The 21,418-nt window shown below is 32.3% G+C and overlaps 2 protein-coding genes across 2 annotated transcripts; both read right to left on the minus strand.

Moving 5' to 3' along the window:
- Positions 1-1,136: 1,136 nt before the first annotated feature.
- On the minus strand, positions 1,137-3,355 carry LOC135843678 (uncharacterized). The gene is made up of 7 exons (XM_065361639.1): positions 3,237-3,355; positions 2,373-2,536; positions 2,210-2,280; positions 2,090-2,128; positions 1,882-2,008; positions 1,554-1,605; positions 1,137-1,471 (listed from the first exon to the last, which is right to left on the minus strand). Exons 2-7 carry the CDS (start codon positions 2,524-2,526, stop codon positions 1,276-1,278), a joined length of 639 nt encoding a protein of 212 aa, XP_065217711.1. The 5' UTR covers positions 2,527-2,536; positions 3,237-3,355; the 3' UTR covers positions 1,137-1,275.
- Positions 3,356-14,352: 10,997 nt separating this feature from the next.
- Positions 14,353-18,925, minus strand: LOC135843729 (uncharacterized). The gene is made up of 7 exons (XM_065361700.1): positions 18,799-18,925; positions 15,872-16,035; positions 15,550-15,620; positions 15,351-15,389; positions 15,125-15,251; positions 14,893-14,944; positions 14,353-14,738 (listed from the first exon to the last, which is right to left on the minus strand). Exons 2-7 carry the CDS (start codon positions 16,023-16,025, stop codon positions 14,534-14,536), a joined length of 648 nt encoding a protein of 215 aa, XP_065217772.1. The 5' UTR covers positions 16,026-16,035; positions 18,799-18,925; the 3' UTR covers positions 14,353-14,533.
- Between the last annotated feature and the right edge of the window lie 2,493 nt (positions 18,926-21,418).

The following is a 21,418-nucleotide window of genomic DNA, read 5'->3' on the forward strand; positions in this document are numbered from 1 at the left end:
CTGCGGTATATATTCTTGACCTACTTAAAAGTGCCCCCTTTCCACATTTAGCATTTAGGACGCTTTCCAGGCGAACTTCTCGAGTGCGTTTTTTTGACTAGCATAATAAGGAAAAAAAATCAAAAAATTTCTGTTTGTGGGGAAATTTTTGAAACTTGTATCGATTGCTGTATCTTGCCTCAAATCGATCTCTCTCCGAATTCGAATTTCATTATTTCGATTTTCGAGGCTTCCTGGAGCCTCAAGGGTAATTTTTGATTTCTCCAGAAGGTGTGGAATTAATTTTAGCAGCTTCAAACTCGATTTTGTGGGTTATTCTCAACTTGTTTAGAGAGCTTTATTCGCATTTAGTTCGATTTCCAAGCGGGCATCTTGAGAGTTGAGAGTAATTTTCTGACTGCATGCTCGTAGCATAAGTATGGTAGGTATTTCATTGATCACTGGGGAATGTTCGGTGCAAAAACATCTCGAGGCGTCCACATGGAAATTGAACCTTATAATGCTCGTAGATAGATTATTACCTAGTTAAATATATTTCAAGAATAAGCCACAACTCGAGTTTATAGTCACCCAAAGTAATTTCCACGTTTTTTAGAGACCTTTTAAAATTCAGGAGAGATCAAAAATTGCGCTAATGGCTCAAGAGTGACCAGAAATTGTGAAATTCGGTTTGAGCAAATCGTATTTAGCATGAAGATATTTTTATAATTTTTACTAAACAAATACATGTATTACTCGTATACTTATTTTTAAAAAGAGTTCAATTTTGAATATTTTCAATTTGCTCCAAAATTTTGTACGAGAGGGTTTCAGAAAAGATCTTTCTAAAAATCACAAACCCCCTCCCCTTCGAGAGGTTTCCTCGTGAGCTGTGGATGAAATGATTTTTCAGTTCCATTTTCAAAACAGTGAATGAGGTTTTTAAAGGGATATATCGCAGACGATAAGACACCATGTAAATTCCTATGGTCCAGCTTTTTATTTATTTTGAGAATTTCACTCCAGTGCTCAAAAAGGTATCCTATTTTAAAATCTCTATAAGGAAAAATAAATTTTTGGACCTGTGATTCTCGACTTGTCTGAGTTCAAAATTCCTCGAAATCAATTTAACTCAATCATTGAATAATATAAGTAGGTACTATTCAATTCACAGATATATTTTACATTTAACTCGGTACAAGGAATTATTTGTAGGTATATTTTCACAATATTCTGCTCATTATCGATTATTAAAAATTGCTAAAATATATTATGCACACAAGTACATTTTACATTCTACAATTCATCCCTAGCACCGGTAGTATCCAAAACAGAAAGCTCGAAGAAATACTCGGTATTTTTGAAGGATTTCTCTACGGCTCCTTCCAATTCTTTCGGCACTTGATCACTGGTCAACAATTTTTCCATGACGGCTTCTCTGGTTTCGGGGTTTGCATTCATTTCAGCTACCATAGTAGCTATCATAATTGATCTGAAAATGATAAAAGTTATTAAAATATCTACCTTCGTACGTAATCATTGCAAGACATTTAAAAAAAAAAATCTATACTCACTCAGAGAATCGATAATATGCAATATAGGCCCTCTCACATACATCTTCCATATCTGTAACACCAAATGAATTTTTATTTTTTTTTTTAACAGCCGTCAAGTGTAAAATTTCCAAAGACTTTCTCTTTGATAAAATCTTATGGGTTTAAACTGACAAAATGACACATTATTGAAGAATGAAAAAAAATCTCTAATTAAAACGTCAAGTTAGGCACATTTTAATAGCTCCAAAAATTTGTAGTTATAAACTCAAAGATTCAAATTATTATCTAATTATTTTTAAGTACCTAAAATACATACAAAAATAGTTACTAGGTACCTATTACCTACCGTAAGTTGTTCGGTAAGTTTGATATAAATGAATCAAAAGTTTGTATCGGTTTTGGTGAAATTCAGGAATCTTTTTAAGCAAGCTTTCGTAAATCTCGCGAAGATGCATTTTGCCATTTTTATCGAACTAAACATGAAAAATAAAGGTGTTTTAATTTTTTCTCGCACTCACCAGCCTATTGTTAGATCAGGCGAACAAAATACTTACAAATCCAAGTTGCTCCAGATTACAGTTCAGATTACACCACTGAAATAGGATAAATAGTTATACTTTTTTTTTTCTCATAGGGAGGATGAGAATGAATAATGTAAACCTGAGAGTACATACTTCTTGTGCATGGAAATCCTGTACGATTGTTTCTCCTCTAACGACAGCGTTTTCTAATTTTACACGTGTATCTGAAATAGTAAAAGGTGTCATTAGTGTAGATTTAAAAAAAATATCGTTTAAACATACGTATTTTTAGGTGGGCACTTGACAAAAAAATTACCTTCATTGACTGGAATAAGATCATTACAATATTTGGCAGCGTCTTCTTCCCTCTTTAGTACCTTTTTATGAATTTCTTCAAGTTCTGAATCTATTTGACCTAGCACAAATACTAAGGCAGAACTGAGCACCACAGTGAACACGAATGATTTCATGGTAAATGTTCTATTCAAAAAAAAAAATCGAAAATTAGATTTGATATTTTAAAATTTGCAAAAAAGTATATCAAGTGAGTAAACAATTTTTTGAAAAAATAAAAAAACAAAATAACTGGTAATTGGCGAACTAATGATTCTTTACACGAATATGATAAAATTTATCAATAAAAAAAACTATAAATTTTTAAAACTCCATAGGATAGGTTTTCTATTCGAATGTAGTTTTTTTTTTGGGATTTGTTAACTAAAAATTAAAGGTAAAGATCCCCCCAAAAAATCTTAAAATGTAATTTGCAACAAAAAAATAAGATTTCAACTCTTTTTCAAGTTTTTTAATTTTGAGGTCTAAAATTTGGCTTGAATAATTTAATATTCTTAAAATAGGTACCTCTCTACCTACTCCATGCTTGCTTTTTGAAAATTTTGAAGATCCCGTTACTTCTGCCCATGTTTTTGATCATTTTTCATTTTTTTAATTTTCAAGATCATTTCTTGTATTTTTTAAAATAATTTTTTTTTAATGTGTATCTATTATACCTACTGATTAAAAGTGAGTTTTTTTTTTTTTTTAAATTGTAGATAGGTACTTAGTTATTACACTTATATTTAGAAAGGAACTAAAATAAGTATACATAGCTATCGAGTAAAAAACATCATTTTGTAAAAAAATAGGATAAAATTACACAGGAATTAAACTAGGTACTCACCTTTAAAAAAATAGATACTTTTTAAAAATTTGAAATTAAAACTTTGTTAAGCAGTATGAATGACAAACTATAGTCACACAGCGGGAGACTATCGCGATTCACTTTGAACGAAATAGATTGATTGGCCTTAAATATAAAGATTGATAGAATCTTTTAACTCTTTCTCGCTCCCACTCTCACTCTTTCACTCGCCGTTTTATTCCTAACAAACCTACAAAGTAGGAAACTACATTATGTAGATGGCTAGTTTAAATTTTTTTTTCATTCTTCGAAACACGTAAAAATAATATCATCAGCTGAAACTTTAGAATTATATGCTGAAGTGCATTTTTCGATTTTTGGCGAATTTTTGAAAATCAAATTTGGCCTAAAAATGGGAGGGGGAATCCAAATTTTAGCAAATTGATCTAGAAATTTGAAATTTGGTACGTATTCTATTGTAGACACCTGAAATTGATTGAAAATGGTTACGAATCGTTTTGAGCAGTTTCGGAACGTCCAGCAGGTTTTTCAAGGTTGAAAATTATAGTTGTAAAATTTTACGAAATGAAGTGTTGTAAAGCAAAAATTCACTCTATACCCTCATCTCAACACGTCGAGTTGACTGGAAGTGGTTCCAAGCCCTTCTAGAGCCTCCAGCGAGTCTTTGAAAATTTGGTAAAACTTTTTGGAATTTTCAACTTTTAAAAATCTGCTGGTGACTCCGAAATCCAAAACTACTCAAAACTGTTCTGTACCGTTTCTAATGGTTCGAGGGGGGCGGGGGGTAGTTAAAAATAAGGTTTTTGGTAAGATTTTGATTTTTTTGTTTTTATGTTATTTTTGGCCTCAAATTTCATTTTCAAAAATTCGCCAAAAATCGAAAAATCCACTGTAGATTCTGAAATGTTGATTTTCTGAATAGGTTATAGCAGATGAATCACAAACCCGAGTGTGGTTTTTTCGGACCTGGTAAAAATGAAAATCTCAAATACCTACGGTAGGTACCTATTGAATACAATCCCAAAATCAGCTAGGTATCTCTGTAGTCGATTCTACCTTGCAGTAGTTAGGTATATTTGAGAATAATCAACTTCTGCTTCTTGAGATTGAGGATCTTGGTGGAATATGGGCTTTAGAAAAAAATGACGATTTGAGAAAAACGCGATTGAAGTTTTTAAACCTACATATGTGGCTTAGGCAATACTTAACTTGGAGCTTCGCGGTTACTTTTTTTAAAGCTCGAAGTGTTACCTTTCATTTCCCTTACTCAACTTTGGCACTCAGTTACATTAACCCTTTCAAAAAAGCGATTCTCGAAACTGTTTTTAACGCCCTTATTCCATAAATGCACTTTCCAGAAAATTTAACACGATTTTAATGATCTTAAGTGACGATTTCTGAGATGCTGATAGCTGAAAAGAGTGATTGTCGACTGTATGTAAAGAAAAACACATAGAGATATGAAAGTTTTTAAAAAAATGAATTTTACAGAACTGTAGAAGTTTCATAGTCAAAATTGTAATAATGATACAAATAATATCACAATATAAAGACAAAGACACAATATCTCTAATCATCATCGTTGTCATCATTCACTAAAATGTTCAAAATTCATTGATTTTCAATCCGGAATCGTGTATTTTTGTGAAGAAACCGAATAACCCGGATATGTGGTAGCAGTACCGGTACCTAGTAATGCATGCGAAAACGCGACCCTGTCATCTTTAAAAACCTGTAGCTCTACGAAGGAAGCGTTTTGTGAACTGAAAGTTGGTGGGTAGATTCACAAGACTTCGGAGATTAGGTATTTGAAGACCATTTGCGGAAAAAGGGCTTCAGGCATCGAACGACCTTATTCCACCAAGACCCTCAAGATTTCATAAATTGGTTAGAAAATTGTTGCAATCTATTTGGAAAGATCTATTTATTTCAGGGATGGAGGGAAGTTTTGAGTAATTTTCTACAAAAACATGGACTTTTGATTTTTTTTTTTAATTTGAAGATTTTAATCAACTGCGAAAAAATATGATATGGTGCAATATGCCTTCACCGCTTATAGGTGGTTATTTTAATAATGCCTCCTTACATCATGCTATTTATATCCCATGACCTCAAGATGCATAGTAACATAGGAAATTGTATAGGGTGTGTTAAAGGATGTACTTGAAGGTTACTGCGGCTACGCGCCAAAGACCAAGAGTATTAGGAAAGATCACTTTTAATTCCGGCTATTCGCAGTGGCAGGAGTCTCGTCAGATGATGAAGGTTAGGCTTAATTCTATTTATTGGCATGTGGCAGGAATCTATCTCAAGGCACACATTCTTTGTTTTACCCCAATGAAGATTTGGGATTACTTAATGTGTTTTATTAATCATTTTAAGTCGGATTTACCAAATGGGATAATCTGACATTTGGTTATCTTTTGCAGCAAATTTGGGATGTGCCCGGGCATCTCAAATTGGAGCGTGTTTAATCGGTCCTCACTTAAGTAAAACTGCCATCACAGCTACTATTATTGGAGTAGGCGAAGGTAAAGGAGAAGGTGAGATGGTCAGCAGTCGGTAAGTATAGATTTACATGGTGGTGCCTCCACTAAATTAATTATAGCCTAATCTAATTATGCGCTCGGTGGCGTAGTGGGTTGAGCCACAGGGTTCAAATCCCGCTAGAAACGCAGGTGTTAACGTGTAATGTAGGGTCACGGGTGGTTAATTGTCAAAAAAATGTTTTTTGAAGTTTCTGAAGCCATTTATGAATATTTTTTTGCGGTTTTGGGCTCATTTGAAAGCTTGATTCTTTGCGCATGTTTTCTTTTTTTAAAATTGAATTTTGGTTCATGTGATGAATAGTTAATGGTGGATTTAGTGAGGTACTTTTTTGTGACAACTAACAACCACCCCTGTTGTAAGTTGTCAAACACGCATTCACTATTGATAAAAAAAAACTTACAATTCAATTTTCGAAAATTTTCAAAAAGATAACACGTGAGAAGGACTAAACTTTTAGATAAACCCAAAAACTTGAAAAAATATCCATAAACGACCAGAAAATTGACTGGTCATTTTTTGAATTTTTTTTTTGCATAGGTAAATCGATCAATTCAACTTTTTATTCGTTTTATAGAATGAAAGGCAGAAAAAAATGATTCAATAATGCAATAGATAATTTTCTAAAAATATTTTTCCACTTTGATGCATATTTTGGTAAGCTATCTCATTGACAACTAACAATATTCCCTTTTTTGACAACTAACAACTTTTCTCGTTTTTCATCTTTGTACCAAAAAATTCTATTCATTTCAAATTTTTTTGTAATTGAACATGTGATTACTGAATCCGTGATAAAATTTCCTTTAAATTGATGTATAATTTATTTACTTTTGACAAATTTTTGATGTTTAAAAACGAAAAGTTCCAATTTAACATATGTAACTTCGCACCTGTAAAATCACTTTTTTCAAAACTGTATCCCCAAATAAAAAGCTATGTTTCCAATTTTGCATGTTGGAACATTAGTAGGTATAGCATGAAGTTATTATGAAGGTTTCGCGGAGATAGCGTTCATGTATCCTTTTAAAAACGCAATTTGACAACTAACAATTATTGACAACTAACCACCCGTGACCCTATACATTGTAGTGCATTTAACATCTATTACACTTAAGCTCCGAGCACCAGAACAGCAGAGGCAACAGAAATGCACGCAATCTGTTGCCGGTATCAAAAAGCTGTAACTGGTTGAGCACCTATAGGTAGCAGTGATTACTGAACTCTGGGTTGTAAAAACCGGGCCAACAACGTATGAGCTACTTTGTAGATAGCATAGAAAGCAATGGGAAACTACAGGGTGCGGCACGGGAACCGTTCACATTTCAAATTGTAACTGCACCACATATACAAAACATAGGGAAGCAATCTCAGTCGCGTTGGAAAGAGGAAGAAATCAATTTTTTTTTAGTCTATTAATGAACCATCATGCGTGAGCGGATGGTTGAGCAGCGCGTGTTTTCAGTAGAATGTTTTTTTTTAGAAAACTGGTTTTTTGATTTTTTTCACTAGAGCTGGGTGACAAGCTCAACTTTCAAAGCTCTCTGCAGGCGGAACGAAGCATTCCACGGAGAAATGCAGTAGAGGGAAATTGTAGAGAATTAAATTTCCATTCGACATAATGTCGTTAGTTTTTTTCTAGGAGGCTTTGTTTTCGCTATATTTGCAAAAGAAAGTAAAAATCGAAAAATTTTTCTTTAGTTTTTTAATTTCTCTTGCAAATATAGCGAAAATGAAGCCTTCTAGAAAAAAACTAACGACATTATGTCGATTGGAAATTTAATTCTCTACAATTTCCCTCGACTTCATTTTTCCGTAGAATGCTTCGTTCCGCCTCCAGAGAGCTTTAAAAGTTGTGAACGCGTCACCCAGTTGGTAAAAAAAAAAATGAAAACCGGTTTTTGTCAACTTCGGAAAGCCGTATGTCCGCCGCATCGCAACCTATCGACTTCGGCGTGTGTTCATTTTGTAGAGGAAGAATCACGCTATCAGTCAGTACATTCACGCAGAATTGAAGCATTGAGTGGCTTTTAAGAGAGAGCGCAACAAAGTAAAACGTATGTCAAACACCCCGTCAAACACCCCCCAAATGTTGATATCATTCGTTAACACAGTGTATTTACAACTAAAACACTTTCAACTAAGTTGAATATATCAAAAAAAAAATTGATTTCTTCCTCTTTCCAACGCGACCGAGATTGCTTCCCTATGTTTCGTATATGTGGTGCAGTACAATTTGAAATGTGAACGGTTCCCGTGCCGCACCCTGTACTACATGTTAAGTCAAAAAATGTCGATTCCCTAGAATAATCGCAGTGGCATATAGGCATTTGCCTCACCCTGTTAGGGTACCACTTAATGCGATTTCCAATGTCCTGTAAAGGATATGGAACCACAACGAAACGACGACGAATCTAATTAATAATTGATGAAGTCATTTTATTGTAGATTGATGATAATGATCTGAGACCTACAAATCTTTTAGTCTCTTTAGCATATTTAATTATAGCGAAAATATAGTTAGATACGATATCAATGTCCATTAATTGCCATGATCAGCAAAGGTCCATATCTTCCATGGTAGGTACCTACAAATTTTGATTTTTTTTTTAAATTTGAAGATTTTAATCGACTGTGAAAAAAATAAAAATACACTTTTCAATCTCAACTCAGATTTCAATCCAACCAAAATTACTGCAGGAAAATCAAATGAAGAGTGATATTCCAAAACTCGCTTTGTCCATTTTCACAACTTTTCAGGAGATAGGAAAAACAGTTTCCCTTTAAACGGGTAAATTGGCTTTTTAGGCGAGTTTAGCACTTTATTTGGATGGATTTATGATGTAGGAGTGTAGGTATACATTTCATCCACTAAATATTGCTGAAAAAAATTTCAATAAAAATAGACAAAGCGCGTTTTGGAACATTATTTTTATTTAAATTTTTAGTGAATTGGCTATTTAGGTGAGTTTAACGCCTTATTTTAGTAGGTTGATGATGTAGGAATGTGAGTTAATACTTCATCTAGCAGGTACCACTGAAAACCCAACTTTGATAAAAATGGACAAAGCGAGTTTTGGAATATCACTCTTCAAATGTTGCTGGAGGCTCCAGATTTACTCGAAAATGCAGTTGTTATTGATTCATGTACCTATTACATACCTACATCCAAGATTTTTAGGTTTTTATTTCGACATTTAACTGCTTATGCTTTTTTTTTTTTTTTTTTTTGCAAAAAATCAATATTGATATACGAGTAAGTACCAAGACCTACCCACCAGCGAGTTCGTATTTCCGGAATTTTTAACCAAAAATTATCTAGATCTAAAAAATTAAGTTTGGTAATTCAAAATTTATTTCTCAAGTGCAGACATAGCAATGCTCTTTTAGTGAACAACATCAAAGAGTTCTTTTGTCAGCATTTATTATTTCATTTTCCTTTTCAAATGAAGTAGGTAGCTAGGTACATAATTCGCATCTGACAATGCTCTGTAACCCAACCGTAATAGCCAATCATCCTCTTTTTCATTTATTTTGAGAAATATTCGAATGATTGAATGATTATGAGTAAATTTAATTCATTAATGAATAGGTAATAGGTAAATCAGTATCATTGATCAAAAGTGAAGAAAAAAAACTCAAGAAGAATGAGGTAATGAGGTAGGTAGAGGTACTCATTAATATATTTTACATATTCTGTATATTTTATTTACAACAACTGAGCTTATTTCTCTCCACATATTCCACCCATTATCTATACGAGTAGGTACTGATTATTTCATTTTACATCACTTAGTTATTTCATGTTCTACAAATCAACTCTAGCTTCGGAGGCATCGATACTATTCAAAACATTGAGATCGAAGAAAAATTCAGTATTTTTGAAAGATTTTTCTGCGGATATCTCTAATTCTTTCGGATAATCATCGCCAGTCAACATTTTTTCCACGATCACTTCTCTGAGATCAGGATCTTTATTCATATCAGCAACTACAGTTGCTATCATAATTGATCTGAAAAGGATAACAGTAAGTAAATCCTACATATAAGAAAATTATGATATTATAAAAATCAGCCAAGTAGGCAGATATTTTTACCTAACTTATTGTTAATTAATCACTAGGTACATGGTACATATATTTTTAAAAGTAGGTACTCACTCAATGAATCGATAATATGCTACATATGCTCTCTCACATTCGTCAACCATATCTGTAACGTAAATAGAATTGAATTTTCAAGTGAATTCATAATCCCTAAGTAGCACTCTTAAATTTTGACATCATTTTAATGATTCGTGTGTTAATTTTCAACTAAAAAACGTTACCAAAGAGATCGTTTGCTGAGAAAATTAAACAAATTGGATTGAGGCATGTGCGCCTTGGTGTACTCGTACCTTTGGTTATTCTGTAATCTTGAAATAATTGAATCAAAAGTTTGTAGCGGTTTTGATGGAATTCAGGTATCTTTCTAAGCAAGCTTTCGTAAATCTCGCGAAGATGCATTGAACCATCAGCTTCGAACTAAATGTGAAAAAATAAATTATGTACCCAACCTATAATATAAATTTGAAGGACAACTGAACAAAATATACTCACGAATTTCAGTTTTTCCAGGTTACAGTTCAGATTACACCACTGAAATAGATATGATTTTTCGATTACCATTATATTTTATGATTATTAACCATTTTTTTTTTAGGTGAGTTGTGACGAAAGAATAGGTATATAAGAGTGAGTGGATGTAGACCTAAGGTAAGTTGATCTCTACCTACCTCTGTTGTATGGAAATCCTTTGGGATTGTTTCTCCTCTAATGACAGCTCTTTCTAATTTTACACGTATATCTGGAAAGGGTTGGTATAAAGCAGGTATCATTAGAAAAAAAGATAATTCAAAATTTAAGGCTTGAAAAATGTAATTATTATTTTTATTTTATCTATTCGTGCACTATAATATGTATATCAATTACCACTCGCCCTACCACAACAAGAAGTACATATAACTAACTGCAAAATTAAGTACCTACCTAACATACTCGTACATAAGTAGTACATCTTAATAATTAATTTCTGCTTCACTTCATCATCCTTAGTGAAATTTTACCTTACCTTCAGATACTGGAAAAAGATTATTACAATATTGGGCGGCTTCTTCTTCTCTCTTTAGTACTTTTTGATGAATTTCATCCTGTTCTGAAGTATCTAGCTGACCTAGCACAAATACTAAGGCAGAACTGAATACAGCCGCAAACGTGATTAATTTCATTTTGAATGTCCTCTATTCGAAAAAAAGAATCGACAAGACAGGTATGATATATTTTAAACTTTTAAAGCCATCGATGTTTTAAAAATAAATGGAATAAGTTTAGGTATAGGTACCTACCTATTACGAAAAAAAAATCGAAAACATGATAAGGTCAATGTGGGTAATATTGTAAACGGGGGTAATTGTGAACAAGGCATTTTACGAATTGTTCAACCATATGAAATGGATCCTTTTATTATTTTTGTGATGTAAAAGAAAAAAAATAATGAAGCAATAGCTTGAATATGTAATTTAAAAAAAAAACTAAAAAGAAATGATTGAAAAATATAAAAATAATTAAAAGCAATAAGCAATAGCATACCTACGAGGAAAATGAGGTTAAAACTTGAGGAAAATTAAATTGAAAAAAAAATAATACCTATCTAATTTACATAAAAAGATATTCTTGGGGAAGGCAGGAAGGTATAGATAGGTATCACAATTCAGAAGAAAGAAGGTATTATCTACCAACATCTCATAAGCAAATACTAAATTTAGGTAACTCACCGTTGAAAATGAAACTCTGTTTCAGAAATCTGAAAATAGCACCTTGAATAATTTCTTTATAATCGAAGAGCTCTATTCCAAAATGGATCAAGTCATTTTAAAAAAAAAAAAAACGTTTTACAGAGATTTTTACTTCAAAAGTGGGTGAAATCATCGATTTTTCAAAGTAAATTTTTCAGCAAACAATTGTTCTATGTCCAAAGAAAGGAAAGGTGCACCGACCTTTGAAAACAGGGGTTGGTGAAAATTGCACGTATACAATTGCACGCGCATACAATTGCACGTGCGAAATTGAACGTATACAATTGAACGTGTGTGATAATTGCACGCCTGTGAAAATAGAACGTTTACAGCGTTCAATTATTACGTTCAACAATCTGATTTCATTTATTCATAATAATCATAGAAGTTCAAAAAATTGATATTTTTTTCAAAAATGTTGGAAAGGGTTCTAAAAATAGGCAGATTTTTAAAGCAATTGCTTTAAGAAATCAAGGAAAGGAGAGGACAAAATCGAGTTTCGAAGGGAAAAGCAAATCATATAAAAACATTCTTTGAATAGTGAGGCTTGAAATGTACCAGCTACCTACGGGAGGGGGTGTTTTTTTTATTAAGGAAAATTACCACACTAACCAAACCAAATTTAATTTTTTTTTCCTTCAAAATTGTTGTTCTGATTCCGAATTCTTCTAAAAATTTTGGTTTGAAAAATTTACCTCAAATTGGGAGGTAATAAAAATTTTTGTGAAAAGTACAAGAATAGTTTTTGTAGAAAGTGCTTTTTTTTAAAAAAGGAATCTTGAAACTCACAATTTTAGTAGGAGTAGATACCTATTGACTTTTCTACCTCCAAGAAGGGGAGGGATGCATCTCACATCAATTTATTTTCAGACATTAAATTTGCGTACGTTCTATTTTCACATGCGTGCAATTATCACACACGTTCAATTGTATACGTGCAATTTCGCACGTGCAATTGTATACGTGCAATTGTATACGTTCAATTTTCTGGTCCCCTGAAAACAGAACAAATTTTAGCAACAAAAATTTTAAACGCATTTTTTGAAGAAAAAAATGACTTAACCCACTTCGGAATAGAGCTCTTCAATTATAATTTTAATAGGCATACATACATTCGTAACACGAATATTATTGAACATACGACTTAATGAAGTGAACTATCACGACGTTCGATTAAGAATTAGGTTGGTTGATCAAATAATTATAGACTATAGGCCTACGAGGTTTCCATTTGGTAACTCTTTTTCTCTCCCTACCACTCTGTTTCTCCCAAGTACCTAGTTTTTCGTAACAAACTCACCTAGTTCGCAGTTGATATATTTTTACCTAGGTACATATGTACCTATTTTATTTTTCTCAAATCAAATGTTGGTTTATACACACGTTATTTTCAGAGACCATTCTACTCAGTGATTACTAAAGTGTAATGATTTTCACTTTTTTTTTGAATTTTGAAAAGCTTGAGGTTAAAAAAGTTGCCATTTGGTCTCAAATGAACATGGTAAAAATGTCAGTCCCTACAGTCAACGTTCACATCAGCTGCAACTGCAAGAGGGTTTGTTTCGAATTGTTGGGTATACTTACTCGTAATTTTACCACTTTTACGAAATTTGTTCTTTCAACATTTTAACCACGACTAGTGGCCCTTGAAATTTATAAGGGGGGAGGAGGGTAAATCCAAGTGATGCGGGGGGGAGGGAGGTCACAAACAGAGTATTTGGTAAGATTTTGATTTTTTTCTCGAATTTTTGGCCTTAAATTTCATTTTTTTTTTAATTCACCAAAAATCGAAAAATTCACTTTAGCTCCTAAAAAGTTGACTGGTATTGGTAATGTATTTTTGTATGCTCTTTAGACCTGTCTTTGCAGTATACGGTTCAAAAAATTGTTCTGCCAGTTGATATAGCATCTCCTCAGGCATCAGTGATTACACTTGCTGCTCGATTGGGTAATTCGGTGATTTTCAAATACCTACCGAAGATTTTTTTTTGCGATTTTTGTTCGGTGAGTGAAATTTTTTCGGAACTGTAACCCATGGAACCCAGACTTCTGGAACGAGGAGGGGGGAGAATGGCAAGTTTCGTTAGATTGAATTATGATGATCCTTTCAAGCTGGAAAAATCGAAGATTACCTTTTTAAAAAAATTATTTTTATTTTCTGAATAAATTATTATAATATTATGTAGCTGATAAATCGCAAACCAAAGTGTGTTTTTTTTGACCGGACAAAAACGAAAAATTCCAAAATCAGATATTTTTGTAGTCGATTCACTTTCCAGGTTTTTGTTTGAGACTTCTTAAATTGATTAGAAAATTGTTGCAATCTATTCAGAAAGATCAATTTATTCAAAAGGATGGAGGAAATTTTGAGTAATTTTCAACAAAAATTGGGAATTTCGAATTTTTTTAAAATTTGAAACGTTTAATTGGTTGCGAAAAAAAAAACATATTTTAATCTCAACTCGAATTTGCAATCCATTCGACATTACTAAAGAAAAATCAACTTTTGCTGGAGGCTCCAGATGCTCTCAAAAATGGTTGTTATCGATTTCAGGGGTCGACTTGAATACATTCGAGATTTTTAGGTTTGTATTTCAAGATTTACTTACCTATGTTCTTTTTGAAAAAAATCAATATTGATTACCGAGATCTAAAAAATCAAGTTTGGTAATTCAAAATTTGTTTCCAGCATCTGGCAGTGCTCTGTAACGTAACTGTAAGAACCAATCATCCTATTTTTTATTCATTTTGAGAAATATTCAAATGATTATGAGTAGGTAAATCTAATTCATTAATAAATAATAAATCAGTATCATTGATCAAAAGTGGAAAAAAACTCGAGAAAGAACGAGGTCCCAGGTACCAATATGTATTTTACATATTCTGTATAGGTTTTGTACTTATTTCATTTTACATCACATACTTATTTCATGTTCTACAATTCAACTCTAGCTCCGGAGGTACCGATGGTATCCAAGACATTAAGCTCGAAGAAAAATTCAGTATTTTTGAAGGCTTTTTCTGCGGATACCTCTAATTCTTTCGGAAAATCATCGCCAGTCAACAATTTTTCCACGATCACGTCTTTGATATCCTGATTTTCATTCATATCAGCAACTACAGTTGCTATCATAATTGCTCTGAAAAGGATAACAATAGGTAAATCCTACATAAGTAAATCATAATGTGAAAAATAGCCAAGTAGGTAGATATTTTTACCTAACTTATTGTTAATCGATTACTTATAAAGTAGGTACATATTATGGTACATATTTTTTAAAAATAGGTACTCACTCAGCGAATCGATAATATGCTACATATGCCCTCTCACATTCATCAACCATACCTGTAACATATTAGAATTAATTTTTCAATAGTGTATTCATAATGCAGCATCTTTTTGTTTTTTAAATTTTGACATAATTTTAATAATTCGTGTGTTAGTTTTTAACCGAAAAATATTATCAAAGAGATTGTCTGTTGTAAAAATTAGAAAAATTGAATTGATGCATGTGCCTTGGCGTACCTTTGGTTGCTCGGTAAGTTTGAAATAAATGAATTAAAAGTTTGTAGCGGTTTTGATGAAATTCAGGCATCTTTCTAAGCAAGCTTTCGTAGATCTCGCGAAGATGCATTGAACCATCAGCTTCGAACTAAACATGAAAAAATAAACTATGTTTTAAATATTTGGATTTTTTAAAATTCCCTATTTATATAAATTAGTAGGACAACTGAACAAAAGGTGTACTCACGAATTTAAGTTTTTCCAGGTTACAGTTCAGATTACACCACTGAAATGGAATGAAATAGACAGTTAAGATTTTTGATTACTTATCAATAAATTTAATGATTACATTAGGTAATCATTTCTTTGGGCTTAGGTGATTTGTGATGAAAGAATAGGTATACGAGTGAGTGAATGTATAGACTTTTAGGGTGATCTCTACCTACCTCTGATGTATGGAAATCCTTTGGGACCGATTCTCCTCTAATGACTTCTCTTTCCAATTTTACACGTGTATCTGGAAAGGGTATAAAGTATAGGTAAGTAGGTATCCATTATTAGAAAAAAAATCAAAATTTATGACTTCAAAATGTAAGTATCATTTTTATTTCATCTCCCTATTTGTGAACCATAAGTAGTAGGTACATTTTAATTAATTTCGGCTTCACTTCATCATCCTAAGGTAAAAATTTCCTCAGGAACTTAGGAAGCCACAATAAAAAATATGATAAAAACATACCTAGGTATTCAACAGTGAACTTATTTTACCTTCAGAAACCGGAATAAGTTCATTACAATATTTGGCGGCTTCTTCTTCACTCTTTAGTACTTTTTTATGGATTTCTTCCAGTTCTGAATCTAGCTGACCAAGCACAAATACTAAGACAGAACTGAATACCGCCGCAAACGTGATTGATTTCATTTTGAATGTCCTATTTGAAAAAAAGAATCATTAAGACGGGTATGAGTTAATTCTTCTCAAACATTCCATTATCCCTCCAGCTAATGATTCCTTAATGTTTGTGTTACCAGCTACTGCAGCTAGATAGGATATTCCTTATCCAAAAGAGAATAATTAGGACAATGTTCAACTTAGCCCCTACCCAATCCTGTAAACAAACCTTCATTGATGAAAAAATTATTACAACACCATCCCTATATATACTGCAGGTATCAATAATGATAAAAAAGAATATTATTCAGCCTTCAGTACTGACCCATAAGTATAATACCCAAGGGATAAACTCAATCTTTGCAGATCAGATGAGGACTAAAGTCAACAGGGAAGGAATAGATACTATGGCAGTCAAAATCTTTAATAGTCTCCCTCCTCAAATCAGAGATGTTCATAATACTAAGTTATTTAAAAAAATCCTTCAAAAATGGCTAATCAAGGAGGCATTTTATTGTGTGGATGAGTTCCTGGGCCAACTATAACCCTGTATTGAATTATTTTTTATATTTATTACTTTATTTATTATTTCATTTTGTTTTGTTTTGTTTTATATCATTCATTTCATTTTATTGTATTGTTAATCATGGTAAAGTTGCTCTGTAGGCTCTATCGATGTAAATGACTATGTAAATGCCGCTTGCGGTACCTTACAATAATAAATTTGAATTGAAAAAAAATTGAATTGAATCATACAAAGTCTCAAAAATTCTAACTCAAGGGATAGTTATGGTTTAGATGTAGGCCTTATCAAACAAGCTGATTGCTACATATCTCATAATACTTGCTGAACTTTCCAATGACTCTATAGATCGGGGAAAATTTCCAGATAGCTTGAAATCAAGTATTGTAACAACCCCTGTACATAAGAAAGGAGAAAAATCAAAATTAAACAACTGCAAGCCCATCTCTGTAACACCGGTAATCAGTATTCTCAAAGATTTTTGAGCGGCTGTTGTGTATAATTGACTGATACAATTCCTATCATCTATAACAGCATTCTGAGTAAAACACAGTTTGGCTTCTGTCGTGGAAAAAACACCACCAAAGCAATATTTAATTTATTGAACAAAATTCTCCAAGCTGGCCAAGAGGGTGAAAATTCATTGGCAATATTCTGTGATTTATCGAAAGCTTTTGATACCATGAACCATGGAATTCTACTTGGAAAGTAGGAAAAATATGGGATAAGGGATCCAATCCACAGTTGGCTAAAATCCTTCCTTGAAAATAGGGTATCAATTTTCAAAATCCTAAATGGCGAGACTTACACCTTTTCTGAAGAGAAAATAATAGACAAAGGAGTCTCCCAAGGTTCCATATTTGGACCTTTATTGTTTATTCTCTATGTTAACGATTTGTCATCTTACAATGATGTACTTCTAACACAGTTTGCAGATGATACAACTATGTTTTTAAAGTGTGGTAGCTGGGACACACTGCTTAAAAAAACAGAACATGTTCTCAAAAACTTAATTTGTTGGTTTAATGCAAATTGCATGAGCTTGAACTTGGAAAAACAGTATCAGTGCCTTTCAATGTAACCCCCAAGGAGGCAGACCTGGTAGCAGAAACTCTCTCAACTCTACCAAATGTCTCTAGTCTAGTACTGCAAAGTTCTTAGAGGTTGATGTTCAATGCAATTTAAAATGGGATGTATATGTACATCAATAAATTAACCTGTTGTTTGTTATCTATAAACTTTTTACTCTTTCAGCTACATCAAATTACAAATCAAAAAACTCTCAGACTAGCACATTTTGGACTATTCCACTCTACAATGGCCTATGGGGTAGGTTTTTTTAGGGAAGTAAGTTAATGCATTTTATGTCAAGCAAATTCTCACACTACAAAAACGTGTGATAAGAACAATTTATAAAATACCTCTAAGACAAGCATGCAGGCCCACCTTTGATGATAATAAAATTCTCATTAAAATATCACAATATATTTTGGACATATCTCTCATGGTTTATATACTGGGGTTATAACCTTTTCAAAAATTACCCATCCATACAGTACCAGATCATCGACGTTTTGAAAAAAAAAGTTTAGTACAAAAAAAAGAAAAAAAACATGATAAGTACCGGTAAGGTTAAGGGTAATTGTAAACAGGAGGTTGAGGAGGTAATTGTGAACAAGACATATATGTATTACGAAATTGTATTGTTCAAACACATGAAATTGATCCATTATTAGTCGTTTGAACTACCAAGCCTTCAAATTCCATTCCTTTAATGTAAAGAGAATTATAAGTGAATTAATTTTCATTAAATCAGTTGTTAAGGATGAGAACACATTTTGTAATTTTTTTAAAATTGCAAAAAATCGATACCTTAATACAGGTTTAACAATAAGTCGAAAACTGTCTATAAATGACTACCTATTTCAAGGTCGTTTTGAAATAAAGTATGATCATTCGTTACTGAAATGTGACAGTTACCAATTCTTTTTACATTAAAAAAGAATTCTTAAAGCAAAAAATATATTAAAGCAATAGCTTGAAAATGAAATTTAAAAAAAAATGATTGAAAAATGAAAAAAATAATCAAAAGCAATAAGCATAATAATTATTCGAAAATAATGGGATTAAAACTTCTGAAAAACAGGTGCAGTGAAGAGAATTAAATTGAAAAAAATATGCATATTATATGTAATTTAGAAACACAATTCATAAGTAAGAAGGTTTGTATTTCCAACCAACATCTCATACGCAAATAATAAATTCAGGTAGGTAACTCACCGTTGAAAATAATAATAAATCTGAAAATAGCGACTCGAATAGTTTCTTTACAATTACAATTTTAATCCAGAAATTCGAAATATGAATTACCTGAACATGCGACCAGGTAGTGAACTATCACGACGTTTGATTGAAAATATTACATAGATTGTTTGATTAAATAAACGAGATTTCCAGTAGGTACAATATCTTAACTCTGTCTCCCTCCCTGCCACTCTTTCTCACACAAGTAGTTTTTCCGAACAAACGTGCTGTACCAAGTTCGCAAGTTGGTATATTCTTGCATGTGTGTTTTTTTTTCAAAACAAAATTATACCTACTTTGTATCCACGTTACTTTTTGAACCTCTCTACTTGATAATTACTAATCAAAAGAGGAAAAAAACTCGATGTATTTTACGTAAATTTTACTTAGCAGCTCAGTAACTGAGCTTATTACACTTCACTTATTCCATACATTATATCATAGGTTTAGGTATACATTTCATGTTCTACAAATCAACTCTTACGCCGGAGGCACCGATACTATCCAAAACATTAAGATCGAAGAAAAATTCAGTATTTTTGAAGGATTTTTCTGCTGCTATCTCTAATTCTTCAGGAAAGTCATCGCCAGTCAACAATTTTTCCACGATCACTTCTCTGAGATCAGGATCATTATTCATATCAGCAACCACAGTTGCTATCATAATTGCTCTGAAAAGGATAAAAATTGATATACTAGTACCTACATAAGTAAATCACGATGTGAAGATGTAGCCAAGTTGGTGTGTTTATCCAACTTTTTGTTAATCAATATTTACCTATAACTTATAAGGTACGGTACATGGTACCTATTTTTTGAAATACTCACTCAGTGAATCGATGATATGCCACATATGCCCTCTCACATTCATCAACCATACCTGCAACACAGAAGGAATTTTTCGAATGAGTTTTTCAAAGGAATTCACAATGCAGGATTTTGAATTTGGTAAAGTTGAAAACTAACACACGAATCATTAAAATGATGTCAATATTATATTCTGCTCTAATTGAAAGGCTATACAAATTTAATTGGTGTACCTTACCTTTGGTCGCTCGATAAGTTTGATATAAATGAATCAAAAGTTTATAGCGATTTTGATGAAATTCAGGCATCTTTCTAAGCAAGCTTTCGTAAATCTCACGAAGATGCATTGAACCATCAGCTTCGAACTAAACATGAAAAAAATAAATCATATTCTTAAAATACCTATACCCTATCCACATACTCACAAATTTAAGTTTTTCCAGGTTACAGTTCAGATTGCACCACTGAAATAGAATGAAATACGAGCAGATATGATTTTTCGATTATCATTAAATTGATTATTAACCATTTCTTTAGGTGAGTTGTGACGAAAGAATATACCTAATAGTGAGTGAATGTAGATCTAAGAGAACCTCTACCTACCTCTGCTGTATGGAAATCCTTTACAATCGTATCTCCTCTAATGACAGATTTTTCTAATTTTACACGCATATCTAAAAGGAATAAAGTATTTTTAAAATACGAGTAAAAATAGGTACCTAATTCAAAACTTGTGATTTGGTATTCAATAGAGAAATTTCGTTACCTTCAGACACTGGAAAAAGATTATTACAATATTTGGCAACTTCTTCTTCACTCTTAAGTACTTTTTGATGAATTTCTTCCTGTTCTGAAGTATCTATTAGCTGACCTAGCACAAATACTAAGGCAGAACTGAATACAGCCGCAAACGTGATAGATTTCATTTTGAATGCCCTATTCGAAAAAAAAGAATCGACAAGACAGGTAGGTAGTATGATATAAGATATTTTAAAGCCAAATTATCGATGTTTTGAAAAAAATTGAATATGTAAGTATTTAAAAAAAATAATACTTAATAAAAAAATTGAAAACATGATAAGGTCAATGTGGTTGGGCGGGGGGGGGAGAGAATCGTGAACATGGCCATTTTACAAATTGTTCAACCACATGAAATTGATCCTTATTATTTTTTTGAACTTCCAAGCCTTCAGTTATTCTATTCCTTTAATGTAGGACGTAGGTAAGTAAAGAGAATTATGAGTCAATTAGTTTCCCTTACCTAAATCAGTTGCTATATGAGAGAACAACATTTTGTAATTTTTTTTTAAATTGCAAAAAATTTAAAATACAGGTTTTCTCGAGCAGTATATAGCTTTTCAAGTCGAAAACTGTCTAAAAATTACTATTTCAAGGTCGTTTTGAAATAAAGTAGTGATCATTCTTTACTGAAATGTGATCTACCTATTCTTCTCACAATTAAAAGTGAAATCTTAAAAGAAAAAATAAATATTGAAACCATAGCTTGAAAATGTAATGAAAAAAGAAATGGTTAAAAAATGGATGATTATTGCAAATGTTTTCACTTTTTATAATCCTGATTACCTACATTTTATTCTAAAAAAGCTTCTTATTGTATGTATGTTGTAATGATGATTTAGTACCAAGTCCCTTGTCCGCTCAGTCCTGCCCCTTATATATACTTCCTTAGGCCACAAGGCACGTTGACGAGGCGGCAGGAGTGGGTCAGAAAAGCTTGTTTATCGCCATATTAATAATAAAGAAATTGTTTTCATACAAAAAAAAGTTA

Source organism: Planococcus citri, chromosome 4, assembly GCF_950023065.1.
Source record: "Planococcus citri chromosome 4, ihPlaCitr1.1, whole genome shotgun sequence".
In the NCBI taxonomy this organism is placed as follows: domain Eukaryota; kingdom Metazoa; phylum Arthropoda; class Insecta; order Hemiptera; family Pseudococcidae; genus Planococcus; species Planococcus citri.

Bases quoted from the DNA above. Each gene is read 5' to 3' on its own strand.
- LOC135843678 (XM_065361639.1), bottom strand. From the start codon at position 2,526: ATGAAATCATTCGTGTTCACTGTGGTGCTCAGTTCTGCCTTAGTATTT. The intron at 2,129-2,209 runs GTATGTACTCTC...ATCCTATTTCAG, and splicing joins AGGATTTCCATGCACAAGAA to TGGTGTAATCTGAACTGTAA. The intron at 1,606-1,881 runs GTAGGTAATAGG...TTGGTGTTACAG, and splicing joins AACTTACCGAACAACTTACG to ATATGGAAGATGTATGTGAG.
- LOC135843729 (XM_065361700.1), bottom strand. From the start codon at position 16,025: ATGAAATCAATCACGTTTGCGGCGGTATTCAGTTCTGTCTTAGTATTT. The intron at 15,621-15,871 runs GTAAAATAAGTT...TACCCTTTCCAG, and splicing joins ACTTATTCCGGTTTCTGAAG to ATACACGTGTAAAATTGGAA. The intron at 14,739-14,892 runs GTGAGTACCTAT...TATCCTTTTCAG, and splicing joins GCATATTATCGATTCGCTGA to AGCAATTATGATAGCAACTG.